The 25,794-nt window shown below is 47.3% G+C and overlaps 1 protein-coding gene across 1 annotated transcript in view; it reads left to right on the top strand.

Annotated features, from left to right (window-relative positions):
• Positions 1 to 25,794, top strand: part of ADAMTS16 (ADAM metallopeptidase with thrombospondin type 1 motif 16) — a 160,176-nt gene that overhangs the window by 58,081 nt on the left and 76,301 nt on the right. Inside the window, 3 exon segments of the mRNA XM_047074474.1 lie at positions 4,199 to 4,336; positions 13,395 to 13,548; positions 23,470 to 23,565. Of these exon segments, the coding sequence (XP_046930430.1) occupies positions 4,199 to 4,336; positions 13,395 to 13,548; positions 23,470 to 23,565 (388 nt within the window).

The following is a 25,794-nucleotide window of genomic DNA, read 5'->3' as shown; positions in this document are numbered from 1 at the left end:
AGCCTACAACACAGGCTTAAATGCTTAACTTGCGTTATCATTTCAGACCATCGAGACGGTCCTCGAACATATTTGCTGTGCTTAGGAGTATTCGTGAGGGCCACCCGGGTGGCTCAGTCGGTTAAGCCTCTGACTCTTGGTTTTGGCTCAGGTCATGATCTCCTGGTTTCGTGAGTTTGAGCCCTGCATCGGGCGCAGAGTCTGCTTGGGATTCTGTCTCTCTCTCTCTCTCTGTCTCTCTCTCTGTCTCTCTCTCTGTCTCTCTTCCCCTCTCCCACTCATGCTGTCTCTGTCTTTCTCAAAGCTAAATGTTGAAAAATTAAAAAAAGAAGAAGTGTTCACGAGCTATCGTTCTGTCGCCCATCTTCTCCCGCATGTACTGACTTTCACTGGTCACAACGTCCACTCTGCCAGCAGAGCCTTGTGTAGGATTCCACGAAAAGACTGGTAATCCACTGCCTCCAAGAGTCTTAACAGAAAGGCAAAATAGACAAGGCGCGCAAGGGTCGGGCCACATGGGCCGTAGGCGTGGCAAGAGACCAAGTCAGGGAAGACCAGGGGAGTCGAAAGAGGCAGAATCGGGTCGCTACCGCAATCCGCTCCAGCAGGCTTGGCTGGTGAGGTTAGATGCCCTTTCGAGCATCCGATGGTGAGGTTGAAACCTCCCCGAGTTGTGGCCGTGTGCTGTCATCAACCTGAGCCCCTACCGCTGGGTCAGGGAGGCCCCGAAGATTCTGAGGGTTTGTAGAACATCAAGGCAACAGCTCCTTGAAGATCTCATCTGACCCAGTGATTGTCAGACTGTCCCCCAGGGAGCCCAGGAAGGCCAGAGGCTCATTTCTCACCAATTTTATCTATTGTTCTTCCTGAGACTTTTTTTGTTTCTGTATCCAAAGGGCGTTTGAAACCTATTGACCTTTGGCTGAACACACACACACACGCACGCACACACACACACACACACACACCATATGTATACAAGTAACATCTCGCTATTGAGCAATTTTACCAAGACCAACATTTGAATCCGGGAAGTGGGTCGAAGTTATGAGTTTTCCTTGTGGTATGTGTGGTACCAGATCTTCTGTGCAATTTAAGAGCCAGGTTTTATTACCCCCATTATATGGGTGAGGAAACTGAGGCTTGGTGACTTAAGGGATTTTTTGAAATCCCAACGCTTGTGAATGTCAGGGCACGACCCTGATGGAGGCCTCCACCTCCACAGCCCACACTCTTCTGGTTGTTTGATGCGCCCTGGCCCCTGGGACCCTCCTGATGCCCCGTCCATGCCAACTCTTTCCATCTTGGGTTGTGCTTCTTGAAAAGTCCACATCAGAGCTCGAGACCCTGAGGTCCACCTGTGGCATATTGCACCAAGGGTGTGATCGAACCATCCAGATGACATTGGCCTGTGGCTACTTCGAGGGTTTCTTGTTGCCTTAGCTACTGCTGTCTGAACAGCCTGAAATAATGAGCACAACCTCTCACAATATTGGGCTTTTCATCATCCTGGGTGTAGCATCACTAATGAGGAACTGTGTGCTTGCTGATGTAATTGAATCACTCAGAACATACCGTAGGAGGCATTAAAAGCATCTCCCACCAGAATATAAGTCTCAAGTCCGTTTTAATCCGAAATTAGGTTTACATCTGGGTGTTTGGTATTTGGGTTGGTGTTTGGGCTGGAAGGTTGGTCTTTGTTCATTCAGCAGACATCAGTGGAGAACCTGTCATCAGCTAGTGAGTGCATTGGCCTGGGGCTAAGCATGGATAAGAAGAGTGGATGTCCTTTAGAAACTTAGAAGCTAGTCCGTAAGAAAGAAAAAATATGTTAATAGTTTTAACGTATGGGATGAGAAAGACTTTGAATAAGATACTGTGGTTCACAGTAGCAAAAAAAAATGTCTGGTATGTATAACTTAATAGTAATTATATTTCTTGGTTGCCAAATGCCAATCTTATCTTCAAAATGCGTTCTGTGCATCCTTCCATGACTTCATTAATGTTCATATCAAATGCGATCACCGTGTGGTACTTTCATGCTAACGTGCTGTACAAGATATGGGCACTGCACTACTTGGAAAAATAACCCTCCAATAGTGGGGCTCGCAGTGGGGTTTGAGAATCCATTCTAGAAAGAGTCATTGAAAATACCTTAGATGAAAAAGTTGAAGACGCACGTGTCCCCAGACCCGGGATGTTGTGGCTTTTATTTCCTTAGAAATGTAGGCAGAGGGGAAGCAGATTTATCTGGGGTACCTACTGGACCACGACGCATGTGTCTGCTTCATAGTCGGGTCAAGGGCCGGCCAGGGGAGGGCACTTCGATGGTTCGTTTTCATCACGGTCTCCCCAAGGCAGCCCCCCATATGTGATTACAGTCTGAATCCTTTTCGTAGCCATAACACATTTCCTCTGCTATATGGTTACCCTGGCCTTGATTGATTGCTTTTAATAGAACTTGAGAGGATGGGTGGAGGCTGAAATGACTCCCATCTGCATCACCCTTGGTACTGAGCAGGAATTTTGCAGAAATTCAACAATGTTTGCACGCCAGATTTCCTTGGCTACGCCCTTCAATCATGCTCGCGTTACACTCTTGCATGGGTCCCGCCTGGGCTCTGAGGTCAGGAATGTCACGTCCTAGTCCTGACCCTGAGACCGTGGGCATGGCTCTCTCCAGTCCTCAGTCTTGCTGCCACGACGCCGTACCCACCTTGCAGGCTTTCGGCGAGGTTTAAGTTAGAAAATACAGAGAACGCGTTTAATACCCTGTTTGAAAAATAGCGAGTGCTTGCAAATATTAGTTGCTCTTTTTACTGTTACTATTAAATCTCTATCAGCAAACCAGTTAAGGGGGAAGATGGGTCTTCGGCTTCAGCAACAGGGGCAGATTCCCCGGCCCACTGCGGGAGCCCGCTTCCCCAGGGTTCTGGGTCTTCTGTCCCTGCTGCCCTGCCTCCTCTCATCGTGGGATCCTTGGTGGCAGAACGTCCCCAGATTCAGCATCCATCTCACCCTCCTTTGCTTTGTCCCCTTCTTTTCCCCTTTGCCCTGTACCCCATTCGTGCGGAACCCCATTATCTAAGAATCCGTACAATGATTTGGCAGGTCCCGGACATTAATAGCCAGCAGTGACTTGATTCTCTAAGAATAGGTTTGCCCTAATGGGAAGCCTTCGGGGTCATCGGGAGCTCCAAGTCCCCCAGGCTTTCTTCCCAACGCGATTAGTCGTGCTGTCCTGCGGTAGGTGAAGACGGCAATGTGAGACTCTTCCAAAGAGCCAAAGCTCTCGGAGGTTAAGAAGAAGAAGCTGACCTGGTGGAGAGAGGTTGCTTCGGTTAATGGGATGCTTAGAGGCACAGGGCTAGCGTTTGCACAAGTGACAGTCATGGGATGCCAGTTGGCATTGTGCAATTAGCGCATCCATAAAGGAGCCTATTAAGCGTTCCAAGAGCCAAGGTAGCTTGACAAGTCCCCCTGTGTTAAGTTAGGGCTGGAGCCCCAGAGTGATCTGGTTTTTAGTCAGGAGGAACGGTGCATTGAAAAAATTCCCACAGGTAAAGGCAGCCAGAGCCACCCACTGGGGTTCCACGGCCCTCCTTCGTCCATAAGGGAGGTAGGGAGTGCGGTCGAGCGCCGTCCAGCCGTGACAGCCCCCAGCAGTGGCCTGAGGCGGAGCAGCCCTGGATGGGAGCAAGGACGAAATGTCAGCACCACGGGCAGCTGCACCAGGCGGTCAGTTCTCTAACCGTGGGAAGCACCCAACTCACCTGGGGAGCCTGCGTTTGTATTTCCCGCAAACATCTGGGAGTTCTCAAAATCCCTGGTGAGCGGAAAAGAGTGCGGAGAGAAGAAAGCAGTCCAGGACGGTTATCAGCTTTATCAAGATCGAGTGACCTGCCCTCCGTACCCTCCTTGAAATGCTTCCTCGTAATTAAGACCTCTGCCTTTAGGAGGCACGTCCGTTTTGGTGCTTGGTGTGCACTTTCAGAACAACTCACCGAATGGCAGTCCTTCAGGAAAGGTCTGTGAATACGTGGGTAGTCTCCACAGCTTGGCTACACAGACAGTTCATTTCGGCCCGACCGGCATGCAGAAGTGGAGGCGTCCACGGTGTTGACGTGTGTTTTTGTAGAATATAGTGGATCATCGGCACTGTTCTGTGTTTTGAAGGAACCGTTTCTCTCTCTCGTAGCTTTGGCATGGTCCATGACGGAGAAGGCAACATGTGCAAAAAGTCGGAGGGGAACATCATGTCCCCTACGCTGGCAGGACGCAACGGGGTCTTCTCCTGGTCACCCTGCAGCCGCCAGTATCTGCACAGATTTTTAAGGTAGGAACTCCGAGAGCTGGTCGTGTGTCTCTGCGTGCCTTTGGGGAGCCCTGCTCGGTCAGCCTCATTCTGTCCAGGCAGCCCAGGGGTGGCTGTGACTCCTGTAGACGGTTCCCATTTGAAGATGCCACTTGGCCAAGAAGTTTGCCAGACACTTCCTTAGAGCACCGAGTCTGGCAGGCTTAACCCGACGTCATTTGACCTTGAGGCTCAAAGGAAACCCAGGGTGCTTACCAAATCAAAGTATTTGTCACCAACGTTTGGTTTTTTTAACTTCTCACTTCTGTAACTAACCATTTTGTATTCGTGAACAGAAAGACCTGTGCGCACGATTGTAAAGTACACGTAACTTGCGCGCGCACGTACGTGTGTGTGTGTGTGTGTGTGTGTGTGTGTGTGTGTTTCTTTTTCCACAAACTACATTTCTTATTAGGAGGGAAAACTTGAGTATATATACCTTAGCTTGGCTCTAAATTCCTGTAATTTTAATAATTATTTTTGGAAAGTTTTACTATAGTGCTAATTCATCTAGGGTCTAGAACATTGGGGAAGGAGGGTTTGACCCCCTGAAAAAGAGATAGTAGATTTTAAGTGTTTTAGAGAAAGAAGGGACTTTAAGAAGCAGCCTTAGTTGGCTAGTAAGGCTGGATCTACCCCCCAGATCTCAAGACTTTGAGTTTGGAGTTTGGTTTTACCTGTTAACCCTGAGCATACTTCTGACTCAGAAGGTCGTGCGCAGATCAGCAAGTGTGCTGTGTGTGGTCATGCAGAGAACGGGTCCTCCCGCCCTGTGGTCTCCCCTTCTTGTGGGGCCTACTTGTCACCGCAGCTGGTGGTGACCGGAGCAGGACAGGGCCGCATTCCTGGCAGCGAGAGCGCGGCTGATGGCCCGGATCGCACGGGGTGGGTAAGGAATGTCATCTCCCCACGTGCTCTGAAGGAAAAGGGCATGACGGTGAAAGAGAGGGCCAGCTGAGCTCAGCAGCGGCCCCAGCTCCTGCCACAGGGGAAGTAATGTGGGGAAACAGAGTCGGGAAGGGAGTCTAGGCATTTTGGCCCCTGGCCCTGGCCTCGCTCTACTGATCCCAAGAAGCCTGGAAGCAAGTAGCCAAGGAGAAGCAATTCTATTGAAATCATGGCTTCTCCTTTTGTTTTTATCTCAACAAAATTAGTTGGTTCAAATACTAAAAAGATGAGGGAGAGCCTTTGTTTGGAAAGTAGCTTCTGGGGCGCCTGGGTGGCTCCGTGGGTTAAGTGTCCGACTCTTGATCTCGGCTCGGGTCATGATCCCACGGTTCATGAGTTCGAGCCCTAGGTTGGGCTCTGCACTGACAACACGGAGCCTGCTTGGGACTGACTCTCTCTCTCTCTCTCTCTCTCTCTCTCTCTCTCTCTCCCCCTCTCTCCCTCTCTCCCTCTGCCCCTCCCTTCTCACTCTCTTTCTCTCTCAAAAATAAATGAACGTAAAAAAAAAGAAAGTAGCTCTTAACTCAGTGAAGACAACTCATCTCTGACCACCAGCACAGGCTGCTGGCACGCGGGCCGGAGAGTGGAGGTGCCGTGTCCATCTGAACCCCCAGCGTCCCTTGTCTTCCCTTGTGAACACACTCTCCTGGGACCTGGCGGTGGCCCCTGGAACAGACTGTAGTCAGATGTTTTTTCCCTCCTAAAAGTTACCCCACTTTCTACCTTCATCATTTCTTTTTAAGTTTTTAATGTTTATTTATTTTTGAGAGGGAGAGAGAGAGTGGGAGCAGGGAAGGGGCAACGAGAGAGGGGGACACAGGATCCGAAGCAGGCTCCAGGCTCTGAGCTGTCAGCACAGAGCCCGACTCACGGGCTGTGAGATCATGACCTGAGCCGAAGTCGGGCACTCAACCGACTGAGCCGCCCAGGTGCCCCGACCTTTGTCATTTCAAGAACGTTATTTCCCTGGTTCTGGGAAGAATTGCTTCGGCTCAGCAGGGAGGGCACGCGTGTTCATTACACAGAAACATATTCTGTTTTTCCAGACACGTGGAAGGCTCGCGCCCGCTCTCTGACAAACACACCGGCCCTCCACAACCCACTGATCCTCGTCAAGGAGATACGAAGCGTGTGCTTCTTGATTCCCAAAATGCATCTGTGCTGGCAGGAGACGGGCTGCCGTGTTTAGTTCTCAATTAGATGCGTTCACATTTCTGAGATTCAGCATGGAAGGTATATTCTTGGCAGAAGGTAGCCGCCAAAACCACCTTCCCGTAAGACTTTGGAGCAGGTCATGACAAGAAAACAAACAAAAAAAAATAATTAGAATTGACAGTCGGCTGAAGAGGAAAAGCAGATGGAAATAAAAAATGAAGAGGCAACGCGAAAACACACAAAAATGTCAGTCTTAAAATGTATGCTTAGGCTGCGCTATTGAAGCTTGAGATTGGGCAAATTTGGTCTTTCTAGAAACCAAAGCAAAAAAGGAGATCAAATCCATTTCCTATTAACAGAAAATAGGGCAAATGCTGATATTTCAAGGAAAACAAAGCTTTTGCCAGCACAGAATTCTTTAAAAAAGATGACACTGTGTGTATATATATGTACACACACACACACACACACACACACACATATGTATATGTATATGCTATGTAAAATATATTACATACTCCTAACTAATTATATGGCATACAGTGAGTGCTTATAAATGTTAATAGACACACATGACGAAGACGTGGATAGGAAGTGGTTACCTGTGCACACGCTTCCCCACGTCACCTGATGACCTCCCCCTTTCTACTGTCCTCTGGAACCCCCGCTAGAGGGGGTCCATCCTGGGCCTGTCCCAGGCACCAAGACCACATGCTCTTACCTTTCCCGTTTCTGCCACACCATGATGCCAGCAGGTGAACAGGGGACACGTAGCTGCAGGGTGCAGGACCCACATCGGCTCGACCAGAGTTGGTGGAAGAAAAACAGAATGGCGACACCCAAGAACCACCAAGTTAGCGGCCAGAGTTTGTAACTGATGCCCGTTCCTACAGTCAAAACTGAGAACTAGTTTTTCCGAGACAGGGATTAAGGGCGAAAGTCCGCGGTTCCTGTTGTGCCCCACAGACCCCATTCAGGTTTCCCCCGGCCGCTCTGGCTAGCTTCGATGAGCTCCTTATCTTGGGTTCTAGGTTTTCTTTGTTGTTTTTTTTTTTCTCCTCTCTTTTTCTCTTTTTCTCATTATTTTTTTGGTCAAGCCCCTTCTCTTTCCTTTTTTTTTTTTTTTTCCATTACATAAGTGACATCCTCTAGTTTATAGCACACCATAGGGTGGGGTCACATGGGTATTTCTTTCTGTTGGTACCCCCAGTTTGCCCCTTATCTCAGACTGCCCCCCACACGCACGTGGAGCTGTGAGCCCACGGCTGGTTTCCCTTTCTTGCTGTCTGTTCATTCAGTTCTCCAGATGACCTTGCACGACTCTTCTGAGCCAGCATCCTGACTAACAGCCTTCAGCTTGGGGTCCTTCCCCCTATCAGTCAACCTACTTAATGCCTATCGGAATGATGGCCGCCTTCCGTATCTTATGGCCCCCAAGAAGAGTGAGATTTTGTGGATAATATCCAACTCCTGGTAATATAAATCTGCATTCTAGGAAGATAACGCTTGATCATTTTTCTTCTATTTCTATTACCAAAAACAGTGTGGTCATTATTCTCCCATTGGGGTCGTTCTGACATTTGCTGTTCCCTGTGTGGGGTCCTCATGGGGTCGAGGTGGGGATTGTTAGCATGGTTTGTGGCTCTTTCTGACACCGGTTCAGATTTGCTTGAGGTGCGTGTGAGCGTGTGTGTGTGTGTGTGAAGAATTCTGCTTTCCGTCGTCAAAAAGGGCATGAACTTAAGCTCACGATGCTCTTATTGGTATTAACAAGGGAAATTGTAGTCTTCTGTATCACAAATCTTCCCTGTAATTTTCTAGATTATTTTTCAAAATGTTATAGCTTTTTCATTTTAACGGTGATGATGAAGATAAACATTTTTGATTTTTTTGAAACATTCTCGGACAATTATTGGAAAGCCAGGGATGCGAAGTTTGGGTGTGCAGTGAGAATCAGCATCGTAAAAGAGTCCAGATAAAGTTTTTAAGCTGCCAAGAAATATAGGAGATCTCGTGGAAGGGAAATTGTTATATGCTTAGGGAACAATTGTTTTGATGACATTAGATATGGGCTGTGATCTTCGAATCAGACTGTGACCCTCGGAGGGGTTGCCAAGAGTCTGGTTCAAAGACATGTTTGCTCTGGGATCCCAGGACGGTTCGATGTCTGCTCAAGTGTGCTCATTTGTTTTTGTGTCCATCAGTAAAACCCTTGTGGGGCAATTCCGTAATAAACCTTTATTTGCAAGAACTCTGCTAATTTCTCTGGGCCACATGATTATAAACAGATATGCAAGATTACGCATGTCACCCATTTGTTTTCTTGAAAAGTTACATTTTCCAAGAGAGCCTCCCGTTGTCAGATTCACCCAAGCTTTCTTTTACTTGGGGTGGCCAGTCGTGAATCAGACACGTCTACACTGTGTTAACAGTGGTGTCTTATTGGTGTAAGGAATCGGAGACTGTCTTCTTTGACATGTTTGCTGACTTCCTGATTTCCACGTAATCACGATCCTGTTCTCCGCCAATTGGGCAGCTGTTTGGATCCGATCCCAGCAATGAGTAAGGACAAGTGGCTAACTTATAAAGATGAATCCACTTGCCTTTAGTAGCAGTCTAGCATTTGGTATGTGGAAAAAATATATAATAAAGGACCTCGGTTGGTCTGAAGTTGTCAGCACAGCATTTCTCCACAGTTGGTAGTCAGGAAGGACAGATACGTGTTTGGAGTAAATTCATCGACCTAGTCAGTGAAGTCATGCGTCATTTCCTGTGAACGGACACAGACCTCATCCCATGTACTCATGTCTGCGTCTGGGAGACCTAGGATTAGGGAAATTTGAGCTCATTAATTTAGTTTAATGACAACGGGGACTCATCTTCAATGTGCTTTTTAAAAATGTGAATCCTTTATTGCAGACCTGTGAATGTACCTCCCCTCTGACCCTATGAATCGAAGTCAGTCCATGGGAAAGGGGGCCGTCACTGGGAACCAGGAGTTTAAAGGATACATGGGTCCCCTTCCATACCCCATACCCCCTCTGTCAAGGAGAAGGTTTGATTTGACCTGAGAGCCCATTAAGCATACTTTTGGGTGTAATGGAAAGAATGCACTTCAGTTCACATCTTGCTCTGCTGTATAACGTTTGTCTTAAGAAAAACCAAGCCACAGCTGTCCTTAGTTTCTGCAGGAAGACGGGAGAGCAGGCACTGCCCTGTGACAGAAAGAGCAGCAGAGGGGATCAGAGCTCAAATGCTGATCGTGGCTTTACCAGTCGTGTCTGGGAAGGTCTCGACCTTGGCAAGTAATATAATCTGTTCCAAGGGCCCCTGTTCCCGACTTGGACAAGGAAGAGAGACGACTGTAAGATCTCTCAAGCTCGTTCACCTTTTATGGCTCGTCAATCAGAGTGGGAAACGGACTTTGAAATACCACTGTGATATCTCTGACCTTGCCTTGTTTTTTTATTAACGTTATTTTTGTCGTGGTTAAACAGATATATAGAAAAGCACAAAATTATGAGGGTTCCGCTCAGTGAAATTTCACACAGTGAACGTGGCACTGTACCTTCTTCTCAGATCAATGTACAGAGCTCAATATAATAGCCAAGAGAGGAAACAACCTGTCTGTCGTCTGTCTACAGATGAATAGCTAAAGATGAGATATATGTATGATGGAATGTTATTCAGCCATGAGAAAGATGGAAATCCTGCTATTTTTGACAACGTGGTTGGACCTTGAGGGCATTATGCTAAGTGAGGGAAGTCAGAGAAAGACGAATACTGTATGATCTCATTCATCTGTGGAATCAAAAAAACCAAACTCATAGCAACAGAGAGTGGAGAGGTGACCGCCACGGTGGGGGTTTGGGGACATTGGTGAAGGTGATCACAGGTACAACTTTGCAGTAAGATGCATGGGCTCTGGGGGCTCTTGTGCGCGGCATGATGACTAGAGATTGATGTACTCTACGTTTCACAGCTGCTAGGAGAGTAGACCTTAAAAGTCCTCACGACACATGCTCACAACTCTAAATACGTGGGGTGATGGATGTGGTAACTAACCTTTATAAAAAGGCACAAGACACAGTGACTACCCCAGAGATAGCCCTTCCCCAGAGATGGTCATTCTCCCGATGCAGGACACCATAGACTGGTTTTGCCCATTTCTGAACTCCCTATGAATGGAATCATGAGCTATGTGCTACTCGGCGTCTGTTGCGATTGGCTAAATATCATGATTATGAGGCTCATCCTTGTTGCTACCATAAAAATATAGCATTGTTTACTTATTTTTGATTGCATGAGTATGCCATAGCTTACGAATCCATTCTGTTGGTGATAGACATTTGAGATTCGGACTTGGGGCTATTAGAAGAAATGCTACTCTGCATCGTCTGTGTGTTTGCCTATACATCCCTGATTTTACGTAGGACTGGAACTTCAGGGTCATAAATACACAGTCTGGAGTGTCCATAGACACTGCCAGACAGCTTCCCTAAGTGGTTGCACCAAGTCACACGTCTAGAGCCATTACGAGCGTTCACATGGCTCTAAATCCTGGCCGTCGCTTGGTCTGGTCGGTCTTTTCCATTTTAGCTCCGTCGATGGGGGTAGCGGCATTCCAACGTGCTAATTAAAGAGATCCTGGAGTGCCTTTTTCATGTTTAAGGGACACTCGAGTAATCTTTAATGAAGTGCCTCTTCAAATCTCTTGTGAATTTGTAAAAATTAGGCTTTAGTGTTTCATCTTGTATCTCTTGATGGGAGTGCTTTATATATTCTGAGTAGGAACACTTTGTCCATTATGGAGAACATGTACTGCAAATATCATCTTTCACTCTGTGACTCAGTATTTACACTGTTAATGGTGTCTTTTGGTGAAAAGAAGTTTTTCTTTGTGTCACGGAGACCAGATTAATCCCTATTTTTCCTTTAGGGTTAACGCTTTTTTGTGTATTGTTGGGGAAAAAAAAACCTCTGCTTACCCCAAAGTCCTGAATATATTCTTCCATGTGATCTACAAGCCTTATCGTTTTGCTTATCACATGTAGGTCACCTGACTTTTGTCCAGCACATTCAAATGAGCCAAACACATTTTGTTCGTGTGGATGCTATGGGGGATTGTTCCTACAGTGACAGCGCTTTTCCTTCTTACGTCCACACCGTGGGGTTTTCTCACACCTGCCCCATTGGCCGTGCGCTTAGCTGTGAGACCTGCTGGGGCCGAGGGTAGAAATCAGACGTGCTCCAGCGTGAGCCTAACCAGAAGGACCAAGGTACGATCAGCATGGGGAGTTGCAGCTCTTCAAAGGTGAAGCTAATTGGAACCGACTTTTACATCCCAGTAGTGGTATGTGTGTTCCCGAACCTTCTTCCAGGCTCCCAGTCCGTGAGCTTCATTTTTCTTGGCCAGGCGGGAACCTTGTCCTCGGGCCATGTGCTCATACATTTACGCAAACTATAAAAATTCCTGAACCTGTGAACCTTTTTGAATTTTCAGTCTCTTGCTTGGGCCGGTCCGTTTGGCCGACATGTCCTAATTTCCTGTCCGTAGGGTAGGGATAAGATTGCCTCCCTGATGTAGCCTCCGGGAGATACTGGGGAACACTGAACTAGTGTATAGAAATCATTTGCGATCCATCAGAAAAAGGTTCTATGGAGTTCCAGAATTGCTAAGTCCCTCCTGTCTTGGAGTGTTAATTATGCTTTTATTCGTTTTTCTTCACTTCAAAATATCCTTTTGCACTATGATTGCCTTAATAGTGGTAGACAAGTCATTTATTGAACATGCACAATGAGCCGGCCACTGCTCTGAACACTTTCCTATCATCTGATTTAATCTCTCTTTCTCGGTTTGCTCTCAGAAGGCTTCTGACCTCCTTGTATGTGGGATTAATGTCTTACCACGGTTAACTGGTACCACCCCTTGTGTTTTGTGTGTGGATATTAATTGAAGGTATGCATGCATGGACTCCAAGGCAGTGGGATCTGGGACTGGGCCGTGGAGACTGAGGCCAAAATGATCCGGGTCAAGGTGGGTGACCACACAAAGGAAAGTGTAGGGATGCATGGGTGGGTCTGCTCTTGGTCAGTATGTTGAGAATATGCAGGGGTGGGGGATTTTTTTTCTTGTTGAAGGTTGTAAGTAAAGTTTAGTTGCTACGTGCAAACACTGTTTTCCCTTCCTCCAAACGCAAAAATTTTAACTATGCACGTAAGGAAGGGAATACCGTGTTTGTGTAGGAAAAAATCATTAGTTGGTCTTTAGCCATCTGCTAGTGAACTTAGGCAGAGTTAATTTCCTCCTTGACTTGGGAATCGAGTCAGAAATTAGCGTGAGTGGAGAGCATTACTGGTAGAAATTGCTGCTGTGTTCCATGGCAAACCTCCGGAGGCTGTGAGCTGTGGTGCAGGTGGTCCCTGGCCCCGGGGAAGGAAAGAAGGGAGGGAAGGACGGAGGGACTGACGAGAGGAAGGAGGGGAAGGAAAGGAAGGAAGAATGGAGGGAGGAAAAGAAAGAAAATTCTAGTCTTTGAGGTTGATTGTGTTTGCCTTGCCCAGTGCCCATTGCCATCTGTTGATCGTTCATGGCAAGAAGCATACATAAAAGGTGTCTGCCGTCGGAGCTTCTCACGTTGTCCATCTGGTTGTGCGATTCCGTTTCCCTCTGCCCCGTGATAAGCTGGAGAAATCTGATGAAGAACAAATTGCCCTCCTGGAAAAGATGAGATGCGTTATGAGCAATTTGAGGACATGTGGCCCCCGCATCCAGAGAAAATCGAGATTGATGTCAGACCCCCGGAGAAAAACGCCCCCTCCTCTCTGTTCGGGCTGTGTTGTCAGATTGCATGAGAATATCAAGGCGTAACTCAGTGCGTATCTCTGGTAAGTCTTCCGGAATCGCGAGCAGCACCATCTCTCCTCTGCGTTTCAGCACTGCCCAAGCTCTGTGCCTTGCTGATCAGCCGAAGCCTGTGAAGGAGTACAAGTATCCTGAGAAGTTGCCGGGAGAGTTGTACGATGCAAACACTCAGTGCAAGTGGCAGTTTGGAGAGAAAGCCAAACTCTGCATGCTGGATTTCAAAAAGGCAAGTGATTATTGGCAAGTGTTCAGTGCAATGTGACTCATAAAACCGTTTTATTCAGTGTAACGGACATTGATGGATTCTACATTTATTGGGTACCTACCAAATGTCAAATCCTGTATGTGAAAGCTGGTCTCCTATAACAGGAAACACATGTTTTACTGGCAAAGAAAGTGATGGTAGATACTGGTGTGGGTATCAGTTTTCACTGGAGAACGGACTTGGCCCGTTAGTTCAGCTCTTTCTTTCTGATTTATCACGTGGGAGCTCGGCAGTAACCTTTGGTTGGTGTAAGTTGGCTAATACTCTGCGTTTTTTTCAAACGCTGTTAAGCAAACAGCACCGCCCTGCTCTATCTTCCTTAGATGTAAGCGGAACTTACTATGGAGAAGCAGCCTATCTAGGGCTTCTGATTATTATATTTCCCAAATACGGGATTGCTAGAGAAGTTTCTCCTAGAAGCTGCTATCTCCTCCGCTGAGCCCGGGGCCATCACTGGCGTGGCTTCCTAACATAAACCCCACATATGGCAGAGACGTGTGCTTGTGCTAGACGGGCAGACCGATGGCGATCTAGGAACTTTCTGTACCGAGCCACAAGGGAAGGGACCCATACATTAAATGAAAGCCACTATTTTTGAGATTTCTCTTACTGTAGTTTATAAGGAAATCGAGAGGAAAACAGACAAAAATACGATCCTCCAGAAACCTCCACCGTTTCATAATGCGCCGGGAAAGTTTCCAATTGAAATCTAACGCGATAATCTCTTTTCTTCTCAACTCAAGGAGAGCCCCCCCTAAGATCAATTACAATCCATGTGCCAGAACTGGGTTCTCGTCCCCTCGGCTGGGTCATCTCAGCCTTAAAGAAGAGCGATAAGTCAGTCACCAGCAGCACGTATTCCTAATGTTGTCCTCTTTTATGGGCAGAACGTGTGACATCCCTAAGAATTTTGCGTGTTATTCTTCCGTTGGTTAAGGGAAAGGAGCATAACACTAATTGGTTTTTTGAAGGTGGGATTTCCTACAGCACGCTCCTGGTTTCCACATTATTTTTGCTCTGTGACCGTGGGCGGTGGCATCCAGGGTACCCTAGCACCACTTGGAAAGTCCCAGAAGTTAAATGCAGTACACCTTTCGTCATTGAGGAGATATTTACATGCAGTGAATCACCAATGTGTTTACCCACGTTTGTAACACAGTGTGTTACCGGCACACTGATCGGGATGTGGCTTACTTCTGTAAAGCCGAAAAGTTCCCTCATGCCCTCTCCCATTCAGTCCCTTCCCCACCCCGGTGAGCAACCGTTGCTCTGATTCCCAGCACCTTAGGTACACTTGGCCTATTCTGGAGCTTTGTAATTGCCAAGGAAAGCATTTGCAGTGTCATGGATGGAGCTAGAGAATATAATGCTAAGTGTAATAAGTTAGAGAAAAACAAACACCGTGTAATTTCAATCACACGCGGAATTTAAGAAACAAAACCGAAGAGAGAGACAGAGAAGCTGACTCTTAACTCTAGAGAACAGGGTACCGGAGGGGAGCTGGGGGTAGGGGGTGAAACAGGTGAGGAGAGTTAGGGGCACACTCACTGGGATGAGCGCGGGGTAATGTGTAGAGCTGTTGAATCACTGTATTGTATACCCGCAACTAACACCGTGTGTTAACTACATTGCAATTACGATTAGCAACTTCAGTGACGAATAGAAAACGAATATGATGTTAGCTGTTGGTTTTACATAGTTACCCTTTATCAAACAGACGAAGTTCCTTTTTGGGCCTAGATCGTTGAGAGGTTTTATCACAAAAGCGTGTTGACTTTTGGGAAACGTCTTCTGCGTCTGTTGATGTAGTTATATAGTTTCTCTTGTTTATTAGGTTAACGTGAGGAATTGTATTGGTTGGTTTTAAATTTTGTCTCCTATTGGCTACGCTTCTTTTTTAAATTTTTTTAATGTTTTATTTATTTTTGAGAGAGACAGAGAGAGAATGAGCAGGGGAGGGGCAGAGAGAGAGGGAGACACAGAATCCCAAGCAGGCTCCAGGCTCCAAGCTGTCAGCACAGAGCTCGATGTGGGGCTCAAACCCAGGAACCGTGAGATCATGACCTGAGCCGGAGTCAGATGCTTAACCGACTGAGCCACCCAGGCATCACGCTCACACTTCTTTTTTAGTTCCCTCTTTCCTTTCGGAGTAAACTTGCTTTTAAAAATTCTATTTTTTCCTCAATTTACATCTTAGCCATACTTTCTTACACTAGTTTTCAGTGGTCTTTCTAAAGATTATAGCTGCATCTTTAATTTACAGTCTATGTAGAATTAACATTGTGCCACTCTATGTAAAATGCAAGATCCTTACAACAAGTCAGTCCATGTGGCCCTCCTTCACACTGTACTGTTGTCACGTATTTTATTCTGTGCATGTTACAAGCTACCTGACACAACGTTCTAATGGTTGTTTTAAAATAGGGAGTTACGGGATGGCCGTGTGGCCCAGTCCGTTCAAGGGCCGAGCGACTGGCTCTTGATCTCGGCTCAGGTCATGATCTCGGAAACCGTGAGATCGAGCCCCACGTTGAGGCTCTGTGCTGACAGCCCAGAGCCTGCTTTGGATACTTTAATTTATTATTCTTTTTTAAACGTTTATTTATTTATTTTGAGGGAGAAGGAGAGAGTGTGAGCAGGGGTGGGGCAGAGAGAGACTCCCAAGCAGGCTCCGCACTGTTAGCTCGGAGCCCGATGCGGGGACAGGTCTCACGGTTCCGGAGGTCGTGACCCGAGCCGAAATCAAGAGCCGGACGCTCAACCGCTCAACGGACTGCGCCACCCAGGTGCCCCAACAGGGAGTTACTTTTAAATAAAATTGGACCGTCTTTCACATTCACCCACCAATCCACCGTGTAGTACTTATGCATTCTTATGGATCAGCTTCAAATCGTATCATTTGCTTTGGCCTGAAGGACCCGATTTAGCGTTCCTTATAGGCTGCCTCGGCCAGCTACAGAGGATGTCAGCTTTTCTCTCTCTGAAAATGTCATTATTTCACCCACCACTTTGAAGAATAGTTTTTCTGAATATAGAATTCTCAACAGTTTTTTCTGTATTTTTACCCTTTAAAAATTTGAAGGATATAATTCCACTTTCAACTGGACTCCGTTGTTTCTGATAAAAAGTTGGTCATCATCTGTAGCTTCTGCCCTCCCTCGTCACTTGTCTAGACAATTCAGCAAGCTCTACGTTTGGGTTATTTTAAGTTTCAGTTGCCAGAAATACCATCTAGTTCTTTGCAGGCTATATCTCTCTACTGGAATTTCCCATTTTTTTCATTCATTCTGTCTACTTTTTCCTTTACAGCCTTGAGTATATTTATAACATAATACATGATCACTTTATGTTGTATAAATTTATGTGAAGAGGTGATCCCTTGTCCCTTTGAGGCTTTCTTTGGTTCTTCCCTAGGGCGCCTCTCTTTCAGTCTGTCCTTAGCCCAAGGGCAAAGCCTGTGCTCTAGAGTGTGGTTCTCACTCAGCGCACGTGGACTTCGGGCTCTCCCCTGAGGGCCCAGACTGCTCACTGAGGTCTCTCTACCACGGGCGGGCCCAAACTCCGGTGTCTCCCAGCACGGTGTGGCCTCTGTCCTCCAGCCTGTCCGCTCTTAGCCCAAAGCTGCTGCCTCGTGCTGGGCCACACGAAGCATCATGTGGTATGTCAGCCATTCACCCCACGGATCGGGAGGGACCTCAGGAAATCCTCAGGCAAGCACCTGCAGCCCCCAGCTTAATGTGGCTTTTTTCTTTTCTGGTCCCACATATTCTCATGGATTCTGGCTCCTTCTGCAGGCCCAGCTCTGATCTCTGCACCGTCCATTCGGGGGGACTGCGTTATCTGCCTGGGACCCACCTCTGCACCACGGTCAGCAAGGTGCTCCAGGCAGATTGACGCGGCCGCGGTGTCACTCAAATTACAAATCTCCCTTCTCTTGAGGGACGCTACTGTGCTGCCTGTTGCAAAGTCCAGAACAATTGGCCCAAATATTTTGTCCAGTTTTACGTAGTTTTTGTGTGCAGAGACGTAATCCTGGTACCAGTTAACGTCATCATGGACCGTGGAGGAAATATCTTCTCAAGTTAAACAGAAATACATCCATTAGAATCAGTGAGGTCAGCTCATTCCCTATGATGTAAAGCTGTTTTTCAGCATAAATAAACGTGACGTATTTTCTAAGTTAAGTACCATTTGTGTGGCCACAATCTCTAGGATCCTGAATCTCAAATTTAGTTATGGTGCAGCACTTAAAGTATCTTCCAAGTGAATTAAAGCATCTCAAAATATTTTCACTAATAAAATTTAATTTTTTTTTATGAACTCCTTCCCGGAGCACCTGGGTGGTTCAGTTGGTTAGACATCCGACTTTGGCTCAGGTCATGATCTCACGGTCTGTGAGTTCAAGCCCCGCGTCGGGGTTCTGTGCTGACAGCTCAGAGCCTGGAGCCTGCTTCGGATTCTGTGTCTCCCTTTCTCTTTCTGCCCCTGTCCCACTCGCTTTCTGTCTGTCTCTCTCTCTCTCTCTCAAAAATAAACATTTAAAAAAATGTAAGTGAACTTCTTCTGAAATTTTATGAAATGGGTCTGTTTTGTTAGGTTGAAGTATAAAGATCCAGAGTTTACTGATGGGAGAATATAAAATAATAACCAGCAAATTACCTGGTGCCTAATCCCGCAACTGACACATAAGGGCTTCTCAATTGCACATTTGCTGAGCAGGGGGATAGACAGAGGAATGCTATTTTAGAAAAGGGCTCTTTAAGTCCCTCTGCTATTTAGTTTGGGCAAGTTAATGAATAATGTGAACACATATGTATCTGTCTCTGGAATAGATGTGTATATGGTGTATGTGTGTTTACATACTCATGTATGAATTCACGCACATATATGGCCATGGCTTTCTCTGCCCTCTGAGGACTTGCATAGGGATCATTGGAATTAGTGATGAAAGAACCCTACTTCTTCAAAAACAAAAATAAATAATTGCAGTAATTTATAGATCCCATTATAACATCATTTGTTTTTTTTTGTTTGTTTTTTTTTTTTTTCAACGTTTATTTATTTTTGGGACAGAGAGAGACAGAGCATGAACGGGGGAGGGGCAGAGAGAGAGGGAGACACAGAATCGGAAACAGGCTCCAGGCTCCGAGCCATCAGCCCAGAGCCCGACGCGGGGCTCGAACTCCCGGACCGCGAGATCGTGACCTGGCTGAAGTCGGACGCTTAACCGACTGCGCCACCCAGGCGCCCCCCATTATAACATCATTTGTAATGGGATTTCAGTTTGTATTTTTGGAGAGTCTGATACAGACACTTTGAGATATTGGGTCTGGTAGTGCCGAACTCACAGTGTGGAAATCCCCAACACTGCCCTCTGAGAATGTTGGTTTTATTTGTGGTGTTAGATTGTGAGGTTGAACTTAACCAAGTCAGTAGGACTGAAACCGGTCTTCATAAACATAGCTCTGTTTTTTAAGTTTGTTTATTTTGAGGGTAGAGGGTGAAGGGACAGAAAGAGAGAGAGAGCAGCAGAGGGGGCGTGGGGTGGGGAGGGAGAGAGAATCCCAAGCTGGCCTCAAGCTGACAGCACACAGATCGACGTGGGGCCCGAACCCACGAACCACAAGATCACGGATCTGAGCCAAAACCAAGAGTTGGACGCTTAACCAACTGAGCCACTCAGATGCGCCATGAACGTAAGCTCTTAAACTGGAGGACAGACTCGCAAGTGAGTGCCCTCGTTAAAGACCATGCTCCTTAGCTGCAAAGATGAAAAAGCAAGTGTGGACTCTCCATGTGCCTTTAGCTTTGTCCTCCCTGAGTTAAGTGTTAGTTGTCACGTCTTCATCGCATGTGTTAGCATCGCGTCTTCATCTAGCGCCTCTTCTGCCCCGTCAGCATCAACATCAGCAGTGCCTGGTGGCCTGACCCTGGTCTGAGATGCAGATGCCAGAGTGACTCGGAAACCTGATCCCCTTTGTGTCCTGGGTACTGTAGTGAAACTGGGAGCTTCCCCCCACACCCAGCATGTCTTACATTCCAGTTCTTTGACCCTAGACGTATGATTTAATAGGGCCTTTGTTCCAAGAGGACCCTGAAATTTAATAAAGGATGTAATGACGTATAACAATAATGGTTAATTTAATACAATCCTTGCACACTATGTCCAGAAGTTAGCAGTTAAGTCAAAGTATGATAAAAGTGGGAGGGTGTCATCGGTTTTTGGTTGTTCAGTTGTTTCGTGGTCATTTTATTACCTAATTCTTTTTTTTTTTTTTTTAATTTTTTTTTTCAACGTTTATTTATTTTTGGGACAGAGAGAGACAGAGCATGAACGGGGGAGGGGCAGAGAGAGAGGGAGACACAGAATCGGAAACAGGCTCCAGGCTCTGAGCCATCAGCCCAGAGCCCGACGCGGGGCTCGAACTCACGGACCGCGAGATCGTGACCTGGCTGAAGTCGGACGCTTAACCGACTGCGCCACCCAGGCGCCCCTATTACCTAATTCTTTGAGATGCTAGAAGTTTCATGTGTTTTCCAGGATAGAGTGTCACATTTTTGTGAAACGTCAGTTACGTCTGTAGGGTACCAAGGTTTCAAATACGTTTTGCTATGTTGGAAAACAGCATGGATTATATGATATTTCAAGGCTCTTCTCACTCTTGTGATTTGTTTTGGCCTGGAGTACTGCGTTGGGGATCAAGCCGGTTCCAGGATGGGCTGAAATACACAGGTGGCATAGGCCAGGCATAGACTGAGTTAGTGGGTCACGTGCCTTAGGGGCAAGCTATCATCCACCTCCTGTATTTGAGAGCTTTGTCCTTAGTAAAGTAAAAAAAAAAAAATCACCTTTAATGGTATCTTCCATTCATAGTTCTGTATTCTACAGAATGTTCCCGGAAACCACGATGTAAGAATATTGTGAGAATACTTTAAATAGTAGGGTCTAGATCTAGTATTTTCATACATAAGGTGCCCTGCCTATGTCTTCTTAGATGTTTTTACAATCGCATCTCATTGACCGTTATCAATTTCCTTCCATAGGAAAAATGTTCCCGCTCATTCCATCCAAGGTTTCCACAGGAATAAACTGACAGACGTTCAGCTCACTCAGAAAGCGTTTATTGAAAGCCAGCTAGGTATTGAGCTCTGTGTCAGGTAGCTATGTCAAATACACAGGAATAATTTAACATTTAAAAAATTTTTAATGTTTATTTTTGAGAGACAGAGCGTGCATGGGGGAGGGGCAGAGAGAGAGGGAGACACAGAATCCGAAGCAGGCTCCGGGCCCTGAGCTGTCAGCACAGAGCCTGACACGGGGTTCGAACTCACGGACCTTGAGATCATGACCTGAGCCGAAGTCGGCCGCTCAACTCAGGCCACCCAGGCGGCCCTAACTTAACATTTTAAAACACCATTTATTTTGTATCGTCTTGGATAGTCTTTGAAACCGCCTCATCCGTTGATAGCACCCGCTCCCTGAGGCCACGGCCGTGAAGCCCGGCAGAGCGGAATTTGGGCTGGAGTCACCTCCCACCCGTGGAGTGAAGGAAATGTGTGCTGCGCTTGGTGCCCCCGGGGTAGTGGCCTGAGTTGGGTGTGTTAACGACAACCACTGCATTTAGCTCCCAGGACAGGTCGTGAGCGGGATGGGGCGGGGGCGGGGGGGGGGGGGGGTGGTTCCCATCCTCAAGCGTACGAGGCGGACACCGGGTCCTGCCTGCCCGGATCTGCCCTTCCAGTCCACACCGATGTGCCTCCCTTCCCGGAAGCCCGGACTCTCTGCCCAACCACTGTGTCCATCTCCCATGTAACCCGACCACAGGAGCAGCTACCTCGTTCCCATCCACCCATTCATTTCTTCATCCATTCATCCACTTGTGCCTTCATTGGCTTACGTGTCCAAACCCAGCCTCCGGAATTCATGGTGAGCCACCGCTCCAGGGCGGGGACGCCTGCCTCCCACTGCGCTACAGACTCTGGTTCTGATCCACCACTTTCCCACCCAGACATCGAGCCTGCGTCCGTGAGCTCCGATTTCAAGGGAGCTTTATTTATATCCTGGTATCCTATCAAGTCGTCACCCTGCAAGCCAGCGCTTTGCAGTTGTCTCTTTGGAGAGTTGCAGACGCTCGGGCCCCTGCTCTTACGGATTCCTTGAGGTCTGCTTACGGCTCTGATCTGTAAACGCTGTTCTGGCCAAGGACAGAGGCCCCCAACTCAGCATGCCGAGTTCGTGAGAGGCATTCGCCACCGACGTGACACATTTGCCCCAGTAACGCTTAGCGACTGAACGCCGGTTCACATCTCCAGAACAGTTGTGCAGATCATTTAAGAAACGTTAGCCTCCTGTGCGTTTGAAGCTACCACCAGCGTCCTGAAGCTTCCATCCTTTTCTGAGTCTTACTCTCGCCCCTCTCTAGGATGTTCCTTTGGGCGTAGAAAGCTATGAAAGGAAAACTGATTCCTTGAACTCGGAGAGACTTTCACTGTGTGTAAATCTCAGATCTTGTTTTATTTTACTGCCCTATCAGCCATGTGGGTCTTCCTTCCTCTGCCCAAACCCTTTGTTCTTTCTCCCTTGAATGTCATCCCCTCTTCCGTAACAAAGTCCATAAGCTCAGGAATTGGCTGAGACATCATATCTTCCCGTGTGTCCTTTCCTGAGTCTTCCTGCTTGCACGATATGGTGACTTACAGCAAATTTACCCCATTAGACCATGTTTGAGAGGGTGGGTCTGGGTCATATTCCTTATGGAGTCTCCCTCCTAGCAAGGCAACTGGCATATTCTAAGCCTTCATCAAAGGTTGGGGATGGGGGTGCCTGGGTGGCTCAGTTGGTGAAGCGTCTAGCTCTTGATTTCAGCTCAGGTCGTGATCTCAGTTTCATGAGTTTGAACCCCACATTGGGCTCTGGGCTGACAGCTGAGAGCCTGCTTAGGTTTCCCCCCCACCACGCTGTCTCTGTCTCTCTCAAAATAAATAAATAAACTTTAATAATAATTAAGAAAAAGGATTGGGGATGGTGGGTGGGTGGGTGGATGGATGGGCAAGTCAGAAAATTTCATAATCAACTTTAATTTAGGAATGAGGATTCAGACTTGGAGAGGTGAAAGAATAAATTGTACAGTGTTAGGCTTTATCGAACCTTTTCAATTTCTGTCGTTTGCTCCAACCTCGGGATTCAGCCTATTTTACTTGTTAGTTTAGGAGAGATGATTTTGTGGGGCACCTGGGGGGCTCAGTCAGTTGGGCGTCTGAGTCTTGATTTTGGCTCAGGTCATGATCTCACGGTTGGTGAGTTCGAGCCCCGAATCGGGCTCTGAGCTGTCAGTTCAGAGCCTGGAGCCTGCTTCAGATTCTGTGTCTCCCTCTCTCTCTGCCCCTCCCCCGCTCATGCTCTGCCTGCCTCTCTCTCTCTCTCTCTCTCTCTCCCCCCCCCCTCTCTCTCTCCCCCCCCTCTCTCCCCCCGCCTGGCAAAAACAAATAAACATTAAAGTTTATGAGTTTGAGCCCCAGGTCAGGCTCTGCGCTGATGGCACACTGAATTCTGTGCTTGGAGTTCTCTCTCTCTGCCTCTCTCCCTGCTCACACATGCCCTTTGTCTCTCTCTCTCTCTCTCTCTCTCAAATAAACTTAAAAAAATTTAAAAAGTACATCATTGTGTCAAATTGATGATAACTACATCTGAATAAATAAAAGCTTCAGGGACGGAATGAAGTCGGGCCGAGTCTAGAACATGAGTCTTCTTTACCGTTTTCATCTGCTGCTGCTAACCCGCTTTCAATTTATATCCGCCGTTTTCCCCTTCAGTCATTCAGTGATATTTTATTGTAGATCTGTGGACCATTTGTAACACTAACGACCTTTTCTCCCCGGTAGGATATCTGCAAAGCCCTGTGGTGCCACCGAATTGGAAGGAAATGCGAGACTAAATTTATGCCTGCAGCAGAAGGCACCGTTTGTGGGCATGACATGGTAAGGACCTAATCTCGGGTCATGGGTCATGCTCGGATGTCACAGCCTCTCTACCCACGCGTCTCTCCTCCTCCCGCGCTGGTGTTTTGTCCGCCCGTCTTCCTCATTTCTATGTGCGAACCTACCCCTGGGTCAGAAGATGGGGTTTAATCTAGATTGGTACCGGGAGGGGGCTCCTTTCTCCTCTTCTTCCTTTCCCGATGATGTAATTGGTGGGCCGTCTGCCACTAATAGATGTGGATGCCAGGCGACAGGTGGCGACCGCATGTATTTAATGAGGGGAAACATTAAACCCTTGACCATATTTTAACCGTGGGCAGCACCCGCATTAGGTAGTGCTGTTAAAGGCACAGAGCATCAATTCGAAGACCCTGGAGCAGACCATTCTGACCTGTCGTCTCCCCTGGGAAAAAAAAAGAGAGGCGCTTCGGTAGAGAAAAGAACTACATAAAGCAGCACATTTATTACTCACTGGTAGAGAATGATGATTTTGTCATTGAATTGAGAGTATCTTAATACCCAAGAGTGTTATTTTGACTCCTTTGATTAAACCTGTGATTTCACTGTTCTTTTTAATATATAAGACTATTATTGAGGGGGTGTCTGGCTGGCTCAGTCGGTTAGGCGTCCGACTTCGGCCCCGGTCGTGATCTCGTGGTTTGTAGGTTCAAGCCCCACGTCAGGCTCTGTGCTGACAGCTCAGGGCCTGGAGTCTGCTTAGGATTCTCTCTCTTCCTCTCTCTCTCTGCCCCTCCCCCACCTGTGTTCTCTCTCCCCCCCTCCTCAAATAAATGAACACAAAAAACACATCTAAAATATAAGACTGATGGGGCGCCTGGGTGGCGCAGTCGGTTAAGCGTCCGACTTCAGCCAGGTCACGATCTCGCGGTCCGTGAGTTCGAGCCCCGCGTCGGGCTCTGGGCTGATGGCTCAGAGCCTGGAGCCTGTTTCCGATTCTGTGTCTCCCTCTCTCTCTGCCCCTCCCCCGTTCATGCTCTGTCTCTCTCTGTCCCAAAAATAAATAAACGTTGAAAAAAAAAATTTAAAAAAAAAATAAATAAAAAAAAATAAAATATAAGACTGTTGATAAAGATGGAAATATACGGGACCCAAATTATTACATAACCATGTCTGCAAGGCTAGGCGTGTGACCTTTTCAGTGATGCTAATGAACGTGAAAGAGAATTTCATGCCTGAATGTCACTGGTTCATATGTGTAGATTCCAAAGCAAATATATCACACCCTGAACGTATTTTAATGGGAGCATGGACAGAAAGGGTTAAACATGTTAGCAGACAGTGCTGACACGTGCTCCCAGGATAAATTCTGGTGACACCGACAGAGGGAATGAAGAGCTAGGAGTGCCCCTATGGCACAGACCCCTATGTTTAGTCCCTCAAAGACGGGGGTACTCACAATTAAATCCTTCTAGAGATATAAGCAACAGTAGTTAAATAATTCATACCCATAAAACTCTGGGGCACCTGGGTGGCTCAGTCAGTTAAGCGCCCAACTCGAGATCTCAGCCCAGGTCTTGATCTCAGGGCTGTGCGTTCAAGCCCCGAGCTGGGCTCTGTGTTGGCCTCCGCACTGGGCATGAAGCCTACTTACAAACGAAACGTAATCAATATGCTTTTAGAGTCTCGGAAGAGGAGAGGAACCCTCCGGCGTGCCACAACATGGAAAACACACATGGTCGCGGCACGCCAGGGAATTGGCCTGAGCGGTAAGCCGCAGGTGATCATAACCTTCTGCACTTAGTTGGTTGACATTTACTCTTCAGGTGACAGTTTGCAAAACAAGGCTGCTCTCCCGAACGATTGGCAGAAGCTGCAGCCCACATAGGCCCCGGGGGGTTCTCAGGTCGCCTGCTTCCTTGTAGGACCAACTCCCTAGCTCTGGCGCTCCCTGAAAATCACCTATACATTCTCATTATGTTTTATTTACCGCAAAAGCACAGTCAAATCGGTGGTTCTTGGTATTTTCAGTTCATTTCCCTTGTTGGGCCAGAATACACGCGGGACGGCGTCAGCACTCCTGTGAAATCTCCCTTTGCTGTTAATTGCGTGCCTTCCTGTGTTACTGGCTGTCGTGCGTCCCTGAGCTCTATCGGTCTAGAAGCGTGTGTTCCCAGACGTCAGTGTCACAGTGCTTTGGCCGGTCCCGGTCGGTGCGTTCTGGGTGATTGGCTACAACCATGCCGCTTCTGTGCACTTTTCTCCTGGACG

This window comes from Lynx rufus, unplaced genomic scaffold (assembly GCF_022079265.1).
Source record: "Lynx rufus isolate CCGP_SWC_20201006 ecotype Redwood Valley unplaced genomic scaffold, mLynRuf1.p SCAF_1, whole genome shotgun sequence".
NCBI lineage: Eukaryota > Metazoa > Chordata > Mammalia > Carnivora > Felidae > Lynx > Lynx rufus.
Note: the sequence above shows the minus strand (reverse complement) of the source record. Positions and strands in the feature narration are given on the sequence as shown.